Genomic DNA, 21,975 nt, shown 5'->3' on the forward strand with positions numbered 1-21,975 from the left:
GCGGCCATTTTAGTAATTCAGAAATAGCAGTTCTCCATCACATAACAGTCACTGAGAGGCTAATTATCAACTCCTGCATCTTTCCTACTCCTATAATATTTAAAAGCTAATATCCTTCTAACAGGCACAGTGTAGAATAAGAGCACTAGAAAAATGATGCATTAAAGATGGCTAGAAGCTGTATATCACACAGCTTTTCCATCATTGTTAAACTTTCCAGTCATTACACCCATAACGGCAACTGGTAAATCCATCCTGTAAAGAGCTTAGCAACAACTTGCTAGTTTCAAACTAGTGATTCACTAAATCTGGTTGCACCACTGGACCCTAATAAATGTTTTTGCTCCTGAGGGATCGGCTACAAGGAAACATCTGCCTGAACAAAACTGTCAAATGATATATCACACCTCAAAACCTTAGTAAATTAAAATATTACTTTAATATTGTATCGTTAATAGTTTTCATATGGTTTAGTTTTATCCAATGTGGCTATTAGGGTCAACAATCTTTGTAATTTGAGTATTTGTGTTTAGTTTGTGTTCAGAATCAGTCAGTTTCATTGCCAGGCAGGTTTTCACATATGTAGTAATTTGACGTGATGTTTTGGTACAAAAGATTAAACACTGAGATGTAGAGCATTTTTTTTAATAAAGGACGAAAAGATTTTTAAAAAGCAAGTGTTGGAAGCTGATAGACAGCAGATGATACAAGTCAAATAAACCACAAGTGTAGCAAATTCAAGGGATTATAAGTAATAAAAAGAAACTGAAATATTTATAGTGTTCAGAAATGTTCAGAAAAATTACACCAGACATGGTGTAAACAACTTGAGATGTGCAAATGATAATAACATTCTCATCTAAAAAGTTGTGTTTTGATGTAACAAATGTTGTGCTTTTACAAGGAAACGTAATTTAAAATTTTACATCATCACACGGCATGTTTGATTAAGTATGACAGATCCTCAAACATCAACCATATTCTGAACTACATCACCACGTAATGGTAGTGTTGTCAGTTACTTCAATTACCCGTGTAAGCTCATATCTGACAGTTATTTTGCATAATAATATAATAACTTGTCTCTAGTTCATGCAATGCAACCTTGTATTAATTTAGTGATGTTTAAATGGACAGATTACAGCTGTGACACTGCACAGTCAGCAGTAAATCCTGTCTGTGTACAACTTTCATTGCTGACAGCTATTTACCACTTCAAGCATGTAATGTGAATTTTAAATTTTCCCACAGGATTCATTTCATTTTAATACACTAAAAGCAAATAAGTAACTCTGGAGAGCAGTAATGCTTTCACAAGAAAATGTCAGACAGTGGATATTTTGATTAGAAGCTTGGACAAGCAAGGTAAATGTTAAATAGCTGCTATTTTCTGCTTCATTTTTGTGTATTTACTTAATTATGAACTGACAAAAACCAGGCAAATAGTGTCACCTTGGGCTCTGAAGATGTGTGATTGAGATTTGTTGCAGTTTTTCACATTGCAAATGAACAGATCAACCAATAATAAAACCTTTTTTTAAGTTGCTATTTCAAAGCTTAGTTTGGGTGGATGCACAAAAACCAGAGAGAAATATTTCACTTCGACATCAGATAAAATGAAACTTTATGGCTACATCTTATTTCATTGTATTTGGGTGGACGGACTTGTTGAAAGTGGTTTAAAGTATTTAGATATTATCATCGTGCAGCGGTCAACAAGGAAACCATTTTTCAGATTGAAAACTTGTTTGCAAGATCACTGACGTGCCAAACCTATGACAGGAAATATTTGGCTGCTCAGAGGCATTGCACCAAAAAGATACGACTTGACAAATCAAAAACACGTGGTTACCAAACAAGCCAAAATGCAGGTTCAATGCATCTGCAGGTGATGATAAGTTCAGGACGTGCTGAATAAATGTTCTCTTTATTAGCAAATGTCATCACTCCTGAACTTTTCTCAGTGTGTTATCTTCTAGTCTTTTTCTCTCTTACGCTCAGTAAATCACTGTTTGCTACGAGGAAAAATGACTCGTGTTCTTTAGGTAACCTGCTCAGAACAAAGTGTTTCTCTTCTTTGTGTACCACCACCACATCTCAGCCCTCAACACAGCCAGATGCTGCCAACTTTTGTGATGAACAGCTGCAGCTGAAGGTCACCCCCTCCCCTGGACTGACACAAGCATGCAAACAGTCCCAGACGGTGTCCATGTATATCTATTTTAACTTTGAGCAACAGCACAGAAACCTTTAATCGTCTTATAACGTTTCCTGCTCGGAGTTTAAAAAATATTCCTCTATTGTTTATTTTAAAAAAACAGTTATCTAAACATATTCTGGCATTTGCAGTGACGGTTTACTGACTAAACACTCGGCTACCATATATAACCTCACACTGAAGCTCTATATTGAGAACAGAGGTAAACATAAAAGAGTAAAACATTGTTTTCCTTCAGAGTTTAATGTGATTTGAGTGATTTTCAGGTCAAGTTTACAGCAGCAGCACAACATGAGATAAGATGGAGAGCGAGTTACACAAGTTAAGTGTTCAAAGTGTGTTTAGCTGACACCAAACGCACAAGAAAAATGATTCCATCATTTTCTCACTTTAGTCTAAATTTACTCTAGACATACTGGGCTTCAGAGCCGCAGCTTAAAGTAAGAGCGAGGGATTTGATAGGTGGAGGCGAGTGCTAGATTTGCACATGAAAGTGGGCTGAAGGAAAATATTGCTTTATAGTAAGGCTCATGTGACATGTTCACACAGTGGTCATGACCACAATGTCAGACAAGACTTTTGTACAGCAGAACCATGCGGATACTCAGGAAATACGAATGAAGAAATTCTACATGGTTCTTTAAACAAAAACCAAGAAACATGAGTACATCAACCCTGTTTTAGCCTTGCTCCACTGGCTCCCAGTATGTTTTAGGATAGATTTTAAGATTTTACTGATCATTTTTAAGGCGCTCTAAGCCTCACACCTCGTTATCAAGTTTTCTGACCTTTCAGTACCTCATGCATCAGAACACACACAAGATCCTCAGTTAGAGGCCTTAAATCTGCTCCTGGAGCCTGGTTTAAAACGAAAAGGCACAAAGTGATTTCTATTAGAGGCTCTGGAGTGATCTGCCCGAAGAAATGAGAGATCACTTCTTAAGACATACATTCATTACAGACCTTTCCATGATTTTTTCTGAGTTATATTTCTATTTATCTGTCTTATTATTTCATTTAATAATGATCTTACCTCTTTAACTCTGTTATGGTTTTGTACACCTTGTTGTGCTTTTATTTATCCCTGCACTCTGAAAATTATGTCTTTTATTTTGCTGTCTTGTGAATCACTTTCTATCCTGAACTTGAAAAATTTTCTATAAAAATAGATTATTATTATTATTACTGAAGAAATTGTAGCTATGCTGTTGGCCTGAAATTATTAAACCTCTGAACCCGTGGGAGATTCTGACTGCCTCCTGTCACATTTTTCTTAATTTTGACAAAGGTAAAACATAAAAAAGTCAACAACAATAGTATACTTAATGTCTATGACTAAATTTGCTGATATATGTCAACATTTACTGTAAAACTAGCAATTTGACTGTATAATACAAAAACCTCAGTGTTTAGCAGACAAATGCCGAACATTTTCAGAAGTGTTGAAGACTTGAAGACAACTGGATTGATCAGCCTGTTGTGCCAGTTCACAGAGAAATGTCTTATCGATTTTATGTAGATGACTTCCAGCTGCACACACACCTGTTTACATGCAACATCAATCACACAGTGTGAAGGTGCAAAGCACATGGAGCTGGTGCTGATGTTTTGACACATTAAAGCTCTGTCAATAGCTTAGTAACTGCAGTAACATATTTTGTTTCATTATAACTGTGCTGGTTAGTTTTGGTGTTGTAAACAACACAGAGGTTTCCTTTGCAGCGCTGTTCTGGCCGTCTTCCCTCCCCTACTGCGACTAACTCAGACCACCACAACCGGAACAGTCTCCAAACATCTTGACAGTAATGAGAATATCAGATGGAGGAAGCCAGTTCCTGCAAAGCAGCTTTGATTTAGATAAGGCGTCCATCTACCTGCCACCAGCCGCAGATATACGACCGGGAATGGAGGAGATAATGTGGACTCCAGGATCTACACAGATGCAGAGAGCTGCTGAAGGCGTTTGAACCTTCTTCTCCACCTGTTCAAAGTTGTCAGTCTTCTGCTGGGATTTCACATTTTCACCTCTCGCAGGGTGAAAACTCAGGGAACGAGATCATGGGAAAACTAACAGGCTGGCTCCTCTAAACCTCAAAGATCAAAGCTGGCTCTGCTTACTGACTCTAGTCCCTGTGTGTACGGTTGGGTTTAGGTGGAACGAAGAGAAGATGAACCTTTCCTTTGACTTCACATCTCTGTAAACTCAAGACAGATGTCGATAAAACAATAAGAATAAAAACAGTGACATATTTTTTCAAACATACAAATGGTATATTCAATCAGAGTAAGTCCTATGTTTAAAGAAAACTTCAAATTATCATCAGTATGGGTGTCACTCAAATTGTACTCATCAATATGCAGCAGTTTAGTAGAGAATAAATGAAACAAATGAACTTTGACAGCTGACATCTCACATAATGTCACTAAAGCTACACTCAGAAAAAAGCCTTTTACTGTTATTTTACGGATTTTCTCTGTTGTGCTGAATTCTTAATTAGTATAATCATAGAAAAAAGCATTCATGTACAAAAACAGACCATGATTCTAAATGATGTTAAAAATCTGTATTAAAAATGCCAATTTATTCTTTTACAATGTACCACAAAATGAAACTATTTTAAAATGTATTTAAATCAGCAAAAAATGTCATTATTTGACAGATATTTGCTGTTATCTGAAAGGACAGAAAATGGGTAAATAATTTTTTAACAGTTTTGCTGCTGCAAAATGTTTTTACAGATTTTCCCTTTTTTAAAATGAGAGACAATAGCTACTAAAATCACAGAAAAAATATACATTTATAGGTTGACTGTAAAAATAAACAATCAAAAAACCAAGCCAAAACTGTGCATGATGTCCGCATTAAAATCTGCATTTTCAGGAATTTCTTCTTTTATAATGTGTGGCCATAAAATTACATTATATTACTGTGTTTAAATCAGCTGAAAAATATAATCATTCTACTGATATTTGCTTGTATTTTCACAGTTTTTACAGATTTTTTACCTTACAGTAGACCACTGTTTATTAATCTATTTTTCTGGCCCCGCTGCTTTATTCACCATGAATTTCTTTATTTCACTGTGGAAGGACTCATTCCATATTCCAGGCAAATCAAGTATTGATGTTTTCACATTCAAATGAAAAACAAAGTGCTATTCATAGGGACAGTTACACATTTGTTTCTTGTTTTCATCAGCTGTTCTAACTACCAACCACTTCAGCAGATGTGAAGTTTTGTGAGGATGTTCCAGGAAAAGTATTTCATTTCAAAACAGCTCACTTAAATATCCAGAAATGCTGGGATGTAACAAAAGTTGTGGATTAAGATTTAAAGCGTTCAACTCTGTGTTTTAGTGGCCATCCAGACTTTTTGTTTGGATCCTCCACCTCTCTGCTCTGTTGATTCAATGAAGCGAGCAGAGACACAGATGCTTGAGGGACTTTCCAAGTCTGAGAACGTTAACCTTTTACAACATTAGCACACTAATACAGCAAATCATTACATATCAAAGAAGATATGTCCTGCAAATAGAAAGCCTTATGTGTAAGCCTTCATATTTTATATGCTTTTAACAATACTTGAGCAGCCATCCCTGTTGTGTAAGTACAAGGGCAAAGCTAAAGCTGCACTTACTCATTAACTAAACCAGCTCTTCCTATCTGTTTCTGAGCCACTGTGCTGCTGTAAAAAATTTTGCACGCTGTCCGAGTTGTATGACAGTATCTTCATGTTTACATACGTTAAGAATCATGCTTCCAGATTAGACAGCAGTGTGAACATTAGTGTTAGGATATCAGATGATAGTGCATAAAGCGTTTTATATGCTGGTAAACCCTGCAGGGTCGGGGCAGCCTCTCAAGGGCTTATGAGCAACCTGAATCTCTGGAGATTGACAGACTAGGAGGAGGGGAGGGATAGAGAGATCAACAGCATGAGAAATCCTCTAAGGATCAACCGCAAACCTTTCCCCCTCAGCTAAGCAACACACCAAGTTTCATACGACAAGAATAACGTTCCAAACAGTCAAATGAGCACAGGTTATAGAAATATTTTCAACTCTGCATGGCGTCCTGCTCCAGCTCGTGAAAATTAGGTTGATGACAGAGGAGCTTCAGTGAAATTAGAATGTTTCACACACTATTTGCATCTCGGAGAAGGTGTAATTACTGTGCCTGAAAACCACAACAAAACCAAAGAAATGGGCTAAAACTAGAACTATGATTCATGTGTATAAAAAAAGAGCCTGTAATGGTACATAATCCCCACCAGATGTGTGACTCTAGGAGGAGCGCAGCTTAAATGTCAATTCATGTCCACTATAAGAGACTCGACGGCGGCGAACATGCACATGTGTGTTTGATTGATGTTGCAGGATCATACATGAGCGTCACTGCATGTGAATGCAACAGAGATAAACAGACCCAGAGACAGAAGCCAAGCTCTTAAAGCTCCATCCCAGTATATACTTTTTTCCTGGATTACCTGATTTAAACTATCATGCAGAGAGGAGATTTGTCAGCTAAGTTGTTGTGATTGGTTGTCTACAGTTACACTGGGTGAGTTAGTGACAATGTTTCTTGCTTAGTGTAGAAAAAGCATAACGTACAAAATAGACTTAGACCACATAATCCATGTTTGATACCAGGCATTTAAATTGGTAAATACACATCGATCAGCTATGACATAAAAAACATTATCGAATATTAATAATATGCTGCTAAAACTGCTTTGACCCTTTAAGGCACTAGCAGCCGATCCTTAAATCCTGTGAGATGGGACCTCCTTGGACAGCACACATTACACTCTTTGTCATGTTCCTCAAACAATTCCATGACTTTTCTTTTAGCCCAGTAACAATATTATAATAGCTTCCAGTTGGGACAGCTTTCAGAGTGGTTTCACCTATCTTACTTGCTCAATGTATGTTCAAATATTGGCCAGAAATCCAAAAAAATAAATTCTTGTCTTATAAAGTATGCCTCTGACCGACCCCATACTCCATACACATTTTTAAAGTTCTTATTGGTGCCAATTAGATGAAGTAGTTCTGCCTCTTAGGGTGAACAATAAGGTTGGTGGAATATCAAAATAGAAAAACAACATGAACACTTTGACAAAATTTACACCATCGTATAACTGCGTTGCATTGTTCTATTCTATCTTTAAGACCATATGTAGATATCAATGAGCCTACAAAATGTCAGGATTCTAGCTACGTTATTTCTGAAGTTATGGCACTTTAAACTTTGATCCTCAAGTTGGTGCAAAGAAAACAATGCAAAAATTGACATGACCCCACCTTCTTTAAGAAATTTTTTACTCAAAAACTATTGCTATCTATGACCCCAGATTTTACACAGTTTACTTAATAACATACATATGCAAAGATTTTTTTTAAAAAATCTGACAAATATGAGATGGTTAGGCATGGTGTGACCTTCAAAGTACCAACCTGAAGGCTGGGAGGCCACACTAAAAGTAAAAACTGTGTTAAAAAATTGGCAGAAGCATGTTGTAGCATAATGGTAACATATTAAATCCCCATTTTATTGCACCAATATGAGATAGAAACATGAAACCTGTCTAACAAGAAGAGCGAGCTTACTGTTGGAGTGCATCATTTACATTTTACAGTGGCATCCAGTTTTGACTGGAACGCAGCAGTAAAGAGCTACAATCTTAAGCACAGACAATTCTGCAGCAACATAACTTTTCATTTGCAAGTAGAACCAAAAGGGCAAGCAGTGCAACATGTTTCTGTCATTTAGAAAAGGAGAAGTATACTGTGACTGCAATGTACAGCACTTTGATCATCTATGAACAGTAACATGCTGCCTATTTGCCACTTTTCCTGAGCCTCAAGGCAATCATGGAACTGTTAGGACATGTGAACTGCCAAGAGACAAACATACTATGTTTTAGACGCCCTGAGGGCCTTCTGGGTTTGTTACTGATAATGTAACTGTCCTGCAGTGGAGGAGGGTCTCTTCATGAACCTACAGACATGGATTTACTCTCCTTTATCACATGCAGCATTCCTTTAAAGCTGAGGTCATTACAAAAATGTAATCACATTTTTTTTTAGAACAAGAAATACACAATCGGAGAAACTCTGATGCTTTCTGAAACACAGCTGAGTTATTGCCTTGATAAGAAAAAACACTGTGTGCTTACATTTCCCTGTGGGGTGACACCTGTTTTTCTGCACCAGTGAAATAATGCGTCTCCATCCAGTTTCCAGACAAACACAGTCACGACAACTCTCAGTAAATATTAACTTAGACGAGAAGATATAAAGTTCAACTCAGCTCAGTCTCACTATAAATGGCTGTTTAGGGTCGGGCTTCCTTATCTTATGCTCCAGTGTGTGTTTTTATGGTTTTAAACACTGTTAATGTTACATAAGCTGAACAGCATTGTGATATTAGCAACATCTGACTTTCAGGCATATTACATAATCATGTTCTGATATATAGCGTCATCATATCATGCTAAGTTTATGTGCTCCCTTTATGTTTGTCATGGATGATCCCATGAATTCATGTATTTTATAAATAGTACTGTTAATACGATCAAAGTGATTTTACAAAATGACAAGTTTTACATGAGCAAAAAATGTTTGTATGGTAACACTTCATTGCTTTAAACACGAATGTGATTAAAGTTCACGTACGTTTCTCACAGTGGCCTCACTTTATGCTGCAATAAAAAGTCCTTCATCTCTAAGGAAAGATCACAAACATGACTAAAAGTAGACAGGACTCAAACTGTCTTTTGTGTAGTATGACACAGTCTAATGTCATGAATCATAAAAAAAATGAAAAAAATGAAGGTTGACTGTTTTTGATGATCTATTGTCTTTAAAAAAAAACAACTAAAAGTTACAATTTTAAGCTAGATTTGGTTAAGTTTTCTGCAAAACAGCACATCACATAAGTATTTGAGGAACCGCTGTAATGTTGAAAATCTGATGATTCTTCCAGTTTTTACAGCTTCTGGCTCTGATAAAGGATGCAGTTTTGGTGATTTAAAAACAATTTTTATTTTTTTATTTTTTTTAAATTGCCATTTAAACCGATCCAGCCATCCATTATCTATATATCGCTGGAATCTATCCCAGCTGATTTGGGGCAAAGGCAGTGGACATCCTGGATAGGCTGCCAGTCTATCACAGGGCTACATATAGAGACAAACAGTCACACTCACATTCACACCTGCAGACAATTTCAAGTTATTAATTAACCTGAGCATGTTTTTTGGACAGTGGGAGGATGACAGAGCACCCAGAGAGAATCCACGCATGCACAGGGAGAACATGCAAACTCTATGCAGAAAGATCTCGGGAAGGCTGGGAAGCGAACCAGGGATCTTCTCGCTGCAAGGCAACAGTGCTAACCACCAAGTCACTGTTCAGCCCCCATTTAAACCCACTGGTTGATTCTGAGCATCATCAATTAGTCTAGTCTACAGAAAATTAATTAGCAGCAATTTGTAATCAATTCCTACAGCTTTTGCCCTGGTTCCAAATGTAAAAACTCTCTGGTCTTCTTAGACTTCTATAAGTAAGAAGTGACTATCTTTGACTATTTTATCTAAAATAGTATAGCTATTTTAGACAAAATAGTCAAAGATAGTCACTTCTTACTTACTTATTGACATTTCTTGTAATTAAAGACATGTATCGGTTGATCAAACAGTAAGTAAATAAGAGTAAGGTTTGGTTTGGTTTGACTTTTTGGTAATCCACACCTTTTCAAGCTCTGCAAACCACTGCTATATGGACACGGAATGGGAAGAATGAATGACTGCCTGCTGGATATCTCATCCCCAGTGCTGATGGTTGTTTCTTGTTACCTCTCTGGCCTGTGTCCCATCTTAACCTCATTGCCACAATACCTGAGGCAAAGTCTTTGAGTTACACAGCCATTTGTTCAAGCTTAAATGACGCAAGCTGCTTGTGTGCAGCAGTAAAGCTCCTTTGCTGGTATGCTTCCATTGTTAGTAATTTAAGGGAGTCACTCCATCAAGGACAAAGTAAAATTCCAGTGCATAAACCTTACAAAGGTATATGCTCATTCAGTACACACATGAGCAAACACAGCTATTTATATAGTTCCTTTAAAGACATGCACACCAGAGTCCCTTATAATGTCAAACTCTTGTTCTGTGCACAAAAAAGCGTGAGCATATGAACATGTAAAACATTTTAGAGGCCTCAGGGCTGTCTAAAACACAGGGCTCATAAAGGGATGGTGGTTGAGGAAGGAAAAAGGTAAAAGCAGGAACGATAGCTGTAGGATTCATCAGAAGCCTTTGACAAGGCTTTCATGGATATACTTACATGCAGTCGGTCGCATTTAATCAAGACTGACAAAGTCTTCATACTTAAGAAAATGCAAGGGACTCGCATTCTAGGACAAGCCCATCACAGAAGAGATCTGTGCCTGCAAAGCCTGGATGTGTGTAAGCCTTCTTAACTACGCACAAAAGCCGCAGACACAATTTCAGTGACACAACTTAGTGCAACCTTTACATAAGTCAGTCAGTTTTAAGATGTTCAAAAACCACAGAAATTCACATCACACTGAAACTAAAATTCATTTTTGATAAAAACTTGTGCTCTGACTCGGTCAAAGCTGTAAATACCAAAATGAATAAAGGTTTTGTTCTGCAGTTATAGAGCCTCATGCATTATATTCTCCAGTGGTGTGAATAATATGTTGATATGATAGCAATTATCTAGAATGGTTTTTAAAATCACATTATATCGCATTTACTCCAACAGTCTCACAGGGAGTTATCCAGTTGTAAGACCAACCTCGGTATCTGCTGCTTGTGTGGTGCTCTGTGCTATCGTTCAATTTACAGCGAATTTGCTAATTATTTGTCATCACCACATGCACCTATGAGTATTTAGCAAGATGTGCTCAACTTCTAGTTTTGGCATAACAGCTGAAGACGGTGTGAATTTACAGACACATACAAATGAGGTTTCCGAAGAAGAATGAGGATACAGGGATCAGTTTGGTGATGCTGCTTTTTGTTTTGCTGATAAGGTCTGCTAATAGTGATCCTGCAGATCAATTGTGCTCAAGGACACTTTAGCAGGACAGATGTTAACTATGCTGATGGTTTGACTGATTGAAAAGATGCCTCCCTAATCACTAAACCACCATGTCTCTGAGAGGTGAATGACGTAGTAGGCCTGGATGCTAAAAATGATAGCAACATGTACCAGCGAAGAACACTTAATCAATAGCAAAAAGAAAATTGTTCGATAGAGTGTTTAGTAGTTTCACTCGGATGCATTTGATGCAAATTGTCATTAAGAGCACATAAGGAGGACACAAAGAAAGCTTGGCTACATTAACAAACTATAAGTTTGCTCCCTTGCCTCCTGAACAGCCAGTCATAGCAGGCGTGCAGGTGTCCCAAGGCATGCTAGACTGTGGCCAACTTGGCCTCTCGGCACCTCCGTCTGCACCCACAGACTGCCCTGGTGGAGGCCGGGCCTGCAGGTACCAGTGGTTTCAATTGCATGATGAGCTTCATGGTCAATAAACACCTACTACCCTGTGTTCCCCACCCTCTCCACCTGAGCAACACACTGATGGTTCCCTGCTCTGAGGGCTGAGGGACTTTGCTGAAGTGGAACCTTAACCTCAGCGCAGTGTGGAGGCTTCACCCTGGTCTTCCTATATTCATATCCCAGCTTTGCTTGCTTTCTTTATCAAAAGTGCATCAATGTGAGATAATTCCTTTATACTTCTTTATTTTTATTTATGTATGTAAAATTATTTCTTTGTCTGTTTTTCATTCTTGTGTTAACGGTAAAACCATGACCTCTGTACCTGAATAAATGGGTTAAAGTGTTGTTTCCAATAAAGTCATTATTTTCTATCCTTATCTGTTTTTTGTCCTCTCCATTTAAAAATTGTTTCTAAAACAGTTCAATAATTATTGATATCAACTGATATGAAGACTTTAATCATGATTAGTTTTTCAGTTATATAGCCCTGCCCTAAAAGGGTGACAAGGGAAAGCAATGATCTCAGAGGAGAGAAAACACAGACAAAAAACGCAAAAGTGAGAAATTTAAGTCTTAAAGTGTAGTTAGTTTCATGAGGGTGTTCCAGTGAACTCCTGTCCCACCTCTCAGGAATGCCTGGCATTCAGCACACTGGCCTGATTCCCTCTGGCTGGGTTCAGTTCAAGGCAAGATCTAAGAGGACCAAGGGCCATTAGTCCCACAGATCAGACTGACATCTGGCCAAAACACTCTCATGATCAGACCACCATAAACCCCCAGACCCTTTAGGTGCTGGAGGCGTCTACGGTTCACTTAAAAAGTAATCAAGTAAATTGTCAAGAAGAATGAACGTATTTCTTTCTATATATCATTCTCAAAGCAAAACACTGTTCACTATCGCACTGCTGTCAGTCTGTTAATGTTATATGACCTGATGTCCAACCTTTGCCCCTTTACAGAGATGTCAAAGTTATCACATGATCACTGAAACGCTGTCACGATACAAGACAATAAAAACTTTTGCTTGTAAGCTGGTTTCAGTCTATTATAAAAGAGAAGAGCCACACAGGTGGGTCAGGGTCCTAACACACCTTAAAATCCTCCTTCCTTGTACTTTAACCTGACAATTATGTTGTGCCATAAAACTATCATTCACCTGACTCGTATAAATACAGACGATATTACTGCATCTGACAGCCAGCTGAAAGGAAAAAACTGAATATGTTACACACTGACTGAGTGTATTTGCATTTAATGTGGATTCGAGTTGAATGAGCAAGAGGTTGTAGAACTGTGAGGGAGGGGCGTGAGGTAAAGACACTGCGTGAGGTGAAAGGCACCGGTGCAAATATAACAGAGGCTGTACGCTGGCTGTAACACACAGCTAAAAAAGAGGCAATTCAGGTACTTGAAAAGCCACTTCATCCAAACGCCACAATTTATGTTCAAATGCCACTCCTTCTCCGAGTCCCAAGTAAGGAAAATCTGAATGCACATACATGATATAGTACATATTTTTTGACTCTTTGTTATTTTACAGACGCAAAATTTATCCCTAATGTCCATTTTGAATAAACGTCTACACATCCACTGACAGATATTTCTTTAAAAAAAGCTACTTCATATAACAGCATCTACCTCCAGACCTATTTTAGGGCACATTTACATGCTGTCAACTTTCCAAGATGTAAACGAGTACAAGATGGTAAAAGTATAAGTAACTTATTCTATAGCAATATTCTATTTCTTGTTTATATCCTCAAACTTTCAGATTGTCAGACTTCATTCAGGTGGTTTTCCCACTGCATTCCTCTGTGGGAGCAACACACCTGTGGGCACCGCCGTCTACCAGGCTGCCTACCTGCCAATAATGTTTCCACCTACTGTACTGTGGCGATGTTGTCTCATGTAATATGAACCACAGCTCTTTGGAGAGAAAAGGAGGGAGAACCCGATCCGTCCCAGCAGCCTGTCATCTGGTCTGGGACGGCTTGGATCGCTATCCCTCCAACGGTTCTGCATGGGAGCCCCACAGACTGCCAGGCACAAAGGAGGTCTTGTGAGCTGCTCAGATAATCAAGGAATATCCCTCTCCTTTAATTAGAGACAGGGGGAATCTGCTGACTCATGCAAGAAAGTGGTGGCAAACGGGCCACGAAAGTCAACGTTCAGACCGATGCAGCTTTATTTAAAAGTTAGGGTTTCTATAGGAGTTAAGAATAATTAGAAACTGTGGATATTAAAAGTGCTCCATGGTGGAAGCTTGGTGTGATTATATGTCAAACAAATGCCTGTTCTGCAAACACACAGCTGCAGTAGTGCTGAGCTCTTGTCCCAGGGGTCGAGACTTCAGTTTCAGAGGTCAGACATTCACTGTGAAGCCGCTAATGGACATACAGTACAAAGGCAAAGACGCTACACTGACACTGAACTAGTTACATAACACAGTTAATGATTTCCCCAGAGGAGGCACTGTGAGCTTTGTCAGATATTGTGTACATGTGAGCGTGACAGTGAATGTGAGCATGTGGAAACAGACATCTGAGGGGAAATGTACAAAAAAATAAATAAATCTCTGACTTAAAATTTTCATTTAAAAACAGCTTATTTTCAGTATTCACCAAGGCATCACAGGGGCAGGCAGATTTGGCCGAAATAATGAACAACCAAAAAGCACGTACAATACACTGGAGACCGAGGTGGGGGGAAAAAAGTTTGAATCTAAAGCTGCGTCCCTCTCGCTGTCTCACAGACAGATGCAGATGCAGCAGACCGTGGGCAATGGGTCAAGCTCATCTAACACACACGGAGCATTTCCAGAAATAACCCCTGCTGCCCATGAGTGGAGTCTCACTCTCGGAAACAATGCTCCACTCAGTCTGCATGAACACAACGTTCATTTACAGGAAGACTTAGAAGGAATGGAGCAGCAAAATGAGCAAAAACTGTATAAACAAAATAATGCTGCAGCTTCTCCCACAGGCTGCGCATTTGAATATGCAACCTGTGCACAACTGTGATCACTGCAAGTCGGAAAAGTAAACAACCACATTAATCATTAGTTGCAGCCCTAGAATGAGTCACAGTGCAGGAAAAGTGCAGTAACAAGCCAACTAAGTGTCCATTAAGCCTAAGAGGCAAAGGAGGGAAGGTATCAGAAAAATGTGATTTAGTTAAAATCACATGTAGCAGAGGTAAAACTGGCAGCATCCAAGGCATGCTTTAAGTCTTTAAGTGTATAAGTGGCCTGATCTGTGACCCTGCACGTCTGACCCAGAGTAGCTTCAGCAATGTTCAGACAAATGAGGGCAAGATGACTGTCAGGGCAGCTTCATGTCAAAGCCTGTGAAAACTCCAGGCTGCTGTGGAAGGGAAGATGAGCAGCAGCAGCAGCAGCACTTCTCTGCTCCAGTTCACTCACATCCCCATTTTGTTACCGTGCTTGTAATGTTGTCAACTTGCACACATGCTGGTGACTTCTTTTCCCCCACTTTACTCCGTGTTTCTCTTACCTTGGCGCACAGTTTTCAGCCTGACCGGGCCTTTGCGGCACTCGATCACAGTGTAAATGTCATAAAGGGGTAATCCAGACACAGACAGCCCCTCGACCTCCAGCAGCAGCTCCCCCTCGCACAGTTTACCGTCCTGATAAACCACAGCATCCTCTCGAACTTGCCCGATGTAGGGAAACTCTCCGTTCTCCGCTCCGCCGCGCAGCTCCACGTTCAGCTCTCCACACGCGTCCCGGACGATCGCGCACTCGTTCACTTTGGTGATCCAGTGGTTCTTCTTCTGTATGACTTTTGACATGATGACTGAAGGTGGGAAACCAAAATCCGTTAGTTACGAGGAATGTTGTAAAAAATCAGCAGACTCACACCGCAGAGATTCTCCCAGCAGACAGAAAACTTCAGGGTGTTTGGGTCCAAGTTGGAGCATTTTAACTCTCCTCCTCAGCCAGTGCATGCTGCTCCCGGTGCATGTAAACATCGCAGTGGATCAGAACCCAGGTTGTGGTTGTTGTTTCCGCATCTTTAACAACGCTACACGCTCTGATTCCTCGCAGTGGGATCTAATCCGCCGTCTGACTGCCCGCTTTACATTCCAAGACTCTTCTCCTCGTTAATCTTCCACTTCTGCCTCCTTTCTTCTCGCTTTTGTCAACTTTCCATCAAGAAAAATAAACACTTCGACTTCACCTATCCCGTGAGCGGGTCGAGCTTTTCACACATCCGGCGGCGCCTTTAAGCAGGTAACAGGACAAGTTCATCCTATTTGCTCCTGCGCTGTGGATGGAGAGACAGTGGAGGGGGGCGCATGCGTCCAGCTGCTACTCCACGAGGAAAATATCCAATCGGACCACACTCACCACACCTACTGGGTCCTAGAGCTCCTCCCCGCCTGCCGGTCAGCACGCGTTTCCAAACGGATTACAACGATCCCTCAGGAGCTCCAGACTGTTGGCTCTATTCATAAATAATAGAAATACGCGCCAAGGGCCAGTTCTCTCTGCGCACCACAGAGCTGAAGGTTTATTAAGGTTGTTGATTCAAAGTTCCAACCAGCAAATAGGCCATATGACTCCAGGTTCCTTTATTTATTTATTGTTTGGTTGTTTGTTTCACAGAGGTGATCTCAAAGAAGTTCCAAGTAAGTCTTTCAGAGATGGGCCCATTCAAAGTGAAATTCTGTTTTACATTTACTATAACTGCATGGATTTGTTCAAAACTATGTAAACACAAAACTCATAAGGAACCAGAACTGTTTGGGTCAAATAGAATAGAATAGAACTACTTGATTGATCAAACACAGTCAATTACTAGTTTTTAGTAATTCCTATTTTGTTTTTCTCAGACACCAAAAACTAAAGTTACTTGGCTTTTGTGCTTGTTCTTTATATTTTGAAACAAAAATGAAAACTGAAACAAGAGAATCAAATTCAAAAAGCACTTCAGAAAGTTTAATGTATTTTTGTGTCAAAATAGAAGCCTAGATGAGAGAATGGCTATATTAAAAGTAGCCAGACCATTCTGTAGCGCAGACTGTGCTGGTTAAGACAATAACCATAAGGGGAAAAATTAAAAAGATTGTATTCAACATTAAAAAAGTAACTTTGTGCAAAAAGGTCAATGTAAAATGCATCTTAAAAGAGCATTTCCCATTTCAGTGACAGAAGTATTGCACAAATATTGAGCAAACTGTCAAAAATGTATACTGTTTAAGGAGGTTATCCCTCACATTGTGATTTCATTGACACCCCAGATTCTTCCTCATCGGACCCACAGAAAACCTACCCAGGAATTAGTCTGATTCTTAGACCCTGTGAGCATTTACAACCCCATCTTCATTCCAAATCTGGACCACATACAACAGCTAAGCTTTGTTCTAAATCTGCACCACTTAAAGCCTATGGATTAGCTTATTATGCGCATTGCAAGAACACAAAAATATATTTTTTATTTTATATTGAGGCAAAATGCTTTGGCTTGTTTGTAGTTCTTAAAACCAGTCACAATCATATTGGGCAGTGCTAAGCCAAGGATACAGGACACGGTTCCCTCAACGTACTGACTGCTGAAGTTATTTTTGTGGAGCATTTGCACGCTGGGAGGCAACCACTGTCATTACAAAATAGATATTTCACCATAAAACTAGCAGAGCTGCCTTACTGCACAGTTCAAATCCTCACAAAACCTTTCAGTGTGCATGTGTCTAGTTTGACATTTCTGTTGTTTCCTGTTGTGATAAAATGTAAAATTTTAACTAAATCGCAAAAGTATTAGCAGCACAATGCACTGAAATGCAAAAAGTGTTCCAAGTCATACAGACTCTCATATACATGTGTACAACTGTAGAATCTAATATGTTATTGGTGCGTCATGTTTTATCTTTTGATTGGATGTGTGTAAATTTGAACCTGCAAAGCTAAACCTTCAATGAATGTATCAGAAAATCAAGACCAGTGTGTAATTTTCTGCATAAATGTTCTCCCCTGTGGCCTGCTTAGTCAGTCGTCTGCTTACCAACAATAATAACCCTATTTTGAGTTAATTTATTTGGCAAAAAACTGTCTGACGGTAATGGACAAATGAAAACATAAATTTGGAAGTACACATCTGAAGTACTTAACTTCATGAATAACACTGAAACAGATTCACAGAGGAGCCCTAATGCGACTTCCATCATCATCCTGTGAACTTTTTTTCCACTGAAGCAGAGCAAAGCAATGATCAAAGTGAGGAAGTCACCCGAAGTGACTCAGAGAGAGGCCAAATCACACAGTGTGCCATATCAACCTCACTTTCACAAAGGACTGGAGACACACACAACCCTCTCACAAGATTACTGTCATCACAAGAGATATAAGTGAGTCCCTCTGCAGGCTTGTTGTTTAGTCTTTTACCAGCTCACACATAATTTTATCTTAATTATAGACTGATGTTAGTCTGAAATATCCATTTGCATAACTGTGGTTTGTAAGTTTATTGTCCAGAAGTCCTGAAGTTATTTTTGGTTCTGAAAAGTTGAAACTGTCGGTCAATTAGGTGTCTAAAGCGCTGCAAAAAATCTGGGGCTTCTGCATTTTGGAACGAGCGAGTAGGGATCAGGTGAGCAACACATGCTACTGCAAGAGAAAAACAGGCTCTCTGTGTTTGCCTGTTCAGATAAAGTAACTGGCACTCTACCACCGCGAGGGCAGTGGCCTGGATAGCAGAGCATGAAAGGCAGCTTTCCATCCCATTTCATCTCAATGCTGAGTGCTGTGAGTTTACATTGTGACTCAGCTGTCACACTTTTACCCCTTCTGCTTGTCATATGGTAAATATATTTCCCAAACTGCTGGAATATAGTCATCATTCTTTTTTATTTTTTGGTCCATATTAACTCTATTCATACATATTTATGCGTCTATATTTATGATGGACATAACATGCATGACACTCTATCCATCATTTCCTCTGTGTGTTGCAAAGTAGGCTCTGTTCTGCCAGTCACATGACACATGACATTCTCAGCGGAGGAAACTAATGGCTGCAGGCCGACGGACGTGACTTACTGATGGGCCCTGGCTGGTGAACGCTGGTTAAGACGTGCAGACCTCTCAGCAAAACACCATCTTCTAACTCAGCTCCACACATACAGGGTTTATCAGTAGCTGTACAATGTATATGAATAATAAATAAAACCAGGAGAGGCCTGAAAAGCTTTCAATTCACTGTGTTTCAGTTGCTTTTTGACTGCTTTCAATATTATGCATAAATTATGACAGAAGAATTAGTAACTTGTTCCAGGGTGAAAAGTATAAGAAAGCTGCCATCTATATCGTCTTGATTTTGAACACCACAGGATCATTTTTGCACAGGAACCAAAAAAAGATTTCTGTGGTACTTTAGGTGAAGTGAGAACCTAACTGACCAACACAGCATCAGTTGTTCAGAAACTAAAATAACTTCAGTCCATGATTGTCACACTGATACCATTAGGTGTTAAAGAATCTGCTGCTCTGAAGCTCAAGAAGAAGTTTAGTCTTAGCACTGAGTTTACTGGAGGTACAAGGTTTCAGTCACAGATCTTCATCGAGCATAAAATTCACAACATATTTATGCTCAAGTAACAGGCTGTGATAAAATGAGAAAATAATCATATGAAAACATAATAAAAAAGAATATGTCTTTCTTCTCATAAGGAAAAACTGCTTTAAAAATAACACATCTGTACTTTTAATAGAGTTTGAACAACCATTTAATATCAGTTACACAATTTAAAGACTCTGCATGGATGCATATACATGTGTTTGGAATTACTGGACCTAGTTAGTCCTCTGCTACGGATAAAACTGAGGAGAGTTATGTTGGTAATGTTGAATTAGTATTATAATAAGGTGCACATTTCAGCTGTTTTCACAGAAAGGCCACAGTAGGAAAAACACAGGAATAAATAATATAATTAAGAATGGCTGAATTCCATTTAGCTTTTATTTACCGCAGAGCAAAGCCATTATTAATGTTGCACGGCACAATGTACTGTATCGACCCCAATAGAATATGGTCCAATAAACAACATAAACTCCACATTTGTCTAAGTTGTTAATCAGTCACAGACTCACATTCTCTCCTGTCAAGCTCTTGGAAGCTGTCAAAAACATTTTCTCTGTTTTTAGGCCCTCTTTTATACTGTTCCCTTAAACAGAACCATTATATGAGGGAGCCTTCCAGATTTACAATGTTCAATAGATTATTTATCCAGAGAGCCTGCATACAGATGTCGGGTGTAATCCAGGATCTTAAGACTGGTTTCTTGGCAGCTGTAAATCCAGAGAATAACATTCTCAGCTGGATTAGCTTCAGACTGGTATAATCGTGACGAAGACAGAGACGAGGATCGGATACACAGAATTTCCCTGAGATCAACCAACACTATTTTCATAACTGGACAAACTGTCAAACCAGAACATGTGAAGAAATGTTCCTGGAGAGTTGCACAGCTGGGATGCAGTTTTATCTATAAACCTTTGTAGCATTTCTCATATACTAATAATAACCCAACATGACTCCTCATTGCAACCCAGTAACTCCAGATTCCATAAAGATATAACCGAGGGTGACTTTTAAAACATTCAGTCAGCTTATTGTAGAGCATTACATTGCACCATAAGGTTTCAGAGCAGATTTTAACTGAATCTAATGTAAGAAGACAGTCGTAGGGCAAACTTAGTTTTAAGAATCTCAAAGGAGCAGCATTGTCATAATGATTTCCACAAACATGTTGGAAGAGACTTTGTCTTGTGCAAACTCATAAAATATCTTTATTCTTGTGGTTTTATCATGGATGATTCAATTATCCTTCATGAAACTTCTGAATCTAAATCAAGCCTTGTATTTAGGCTTCTCAGAAGAATAAGAAGTCATAAGATTCAAAACTATCAGCACAGGGACCTCTTGGCAGCTCAGGTTCTGTTGGGTTTCTGACAGATTTCATCTTTGTTCAGATACAGGCAAATCAACTTTGTTCCTCAAATCGTTGAGACAGAAAAATCACACTGTTGCATGCAAGTGATCACATTTGCGTGTCCATCATTAAACGTATCTGCATGGGTTGCTGTGATAACTGTGTCACTAAGTATGTATCTGGTGATGCTTTCAAACGTGAATATAAATTGTCTTGTTCCTTCCATCTTCCCCCAAAGTGCCAGCAGACAGTTAACTTTGTTTTCTGTCCACGTACTGTTATTCACTATATTGTAGTGCTCAGCTAGTGGCGGCATGGATTCTGTTCAGCACTCTGGAATTCACACGTTGCATTGTTGTGGGTTAAAATCTAATTTGAGCTGCCAAAGTGTCTGGAATGAGACTGGAGGGAAGCGTTCAGGCCAGAAGTTGCAATGACAAAACAAAGGAAGGGCCAGAGGACATCAGTGTCTTGTGCCAGCTGAAAAACACTGAGAATTATGTTAAATACACAAAATGCTTTTAACACTGAGACTAAAAATGTCAGTCCAATGCACAGTATTTCAGCACTGCTTGCATGTATTTCCATTGAAGCTTAATAGAAGCATTTTCAGATCTTATATATGATACGAAACTGTCTATCAAAGTTGCCAAATGCCAGGGATTCTTAAATCACAGAGATGGCCAGGGGCTTGAAGGATCAAGGGCACTCTTACCATTCAACAGAAGAAAGATCAAAGTTATTTTTAGATTAATATGGAAGCTTGATGTCCAACACAAGAAGCCTACTACATTTTAGATAAAGTACAAGTGGAAGGCCTCTGATTTGAGACATTTAAATGCATTATGTTTTTCACCTATGTCTAAAGAAGCATCACTAAGTTTGGTTTGCACTATCTGGCAACATTCAGCAACAGGACTCTGCAATGATAGACTCAGATTTAAACAAACTTTTTTCTTTTTCGGACTGAGGATCGGTAGTGGTCTGACTGTCAAAGGTCCTGATGGAACTAATGTGGGCTTTGGACTGATATTCTTTCAGCAAAACAGCCAAAAAACAACTTGGCTGCTTAGTAATTCTTTTCTTTTGTCCTATGAGAACTAAGTCATGGACAATGCCAAAGAATCATCATCTCTTCTAAAAGACCAGAACATCTTCGATTTCAGCTAATGTAGAGAAGAATGAAACCCAAATCTCGCAACAGACAAGTTTCCTGATGTCTGTTATTGAATAGTTATTTTTACTGCACAGTTAAGGCTTTCACCTTAAGACAAA

General features: G+C 39.0%; 1 protein-coding gene across 14 annotated transcripts in view; it reads right to left on the reverse strand.

Annotated features, from left to right (window-relative positions):
- LOC111576822 (membrane-associated guanylate kinase, WW and PDZ domain-containing protein 1-like) overlaps positions 1 to 16,056 on the reverse strand; it is a 101,483-nt gene extending 85,427 nt beyond the window's left edge. For 5 of the 14 annotated variants that reach the window (XM_055013209.1, XM_055013207.1, XM_023282736.3 and 2 more), the window contains exon 1: positions 15,264 to 16,053. In XM_055013209.1, the coding sequence (XP_054869184.1) occupies positions 15,264 to 15,561 (298 nt within the window). In that variant the 5' untranslated portion in view covers positions 15,562 to 16,053. Of the gene's footprint in view, positions 1 to 15,263 lie in introns of all 14 variants that reach the window. The other 9 variants (XM_023282743.3, XM_023282740.3, XM_023282741.3 and 6 more) reach the window with 5 other exon arrangements.
- Between the last annotated feature and the right edge of the window lie 5,919 nt (positions 16,057 to 21,975).

Source organism: Amphiprion ocellaris, chromosome 8 (assembly GCF_022539595.1).
Source record: "Amphiprion ocellaris isolate individual 3 ecotype Okinawa chromosome 8, ASM2253959v1, whole genome shotgun sequence".
Taxonomy (NCBI): domain Eukaryota; kingdom Metazoa; phylum Chordata; class Actinopteri; family Pomacentridae; genus Amphiprion; species Amphiprion ocellaris.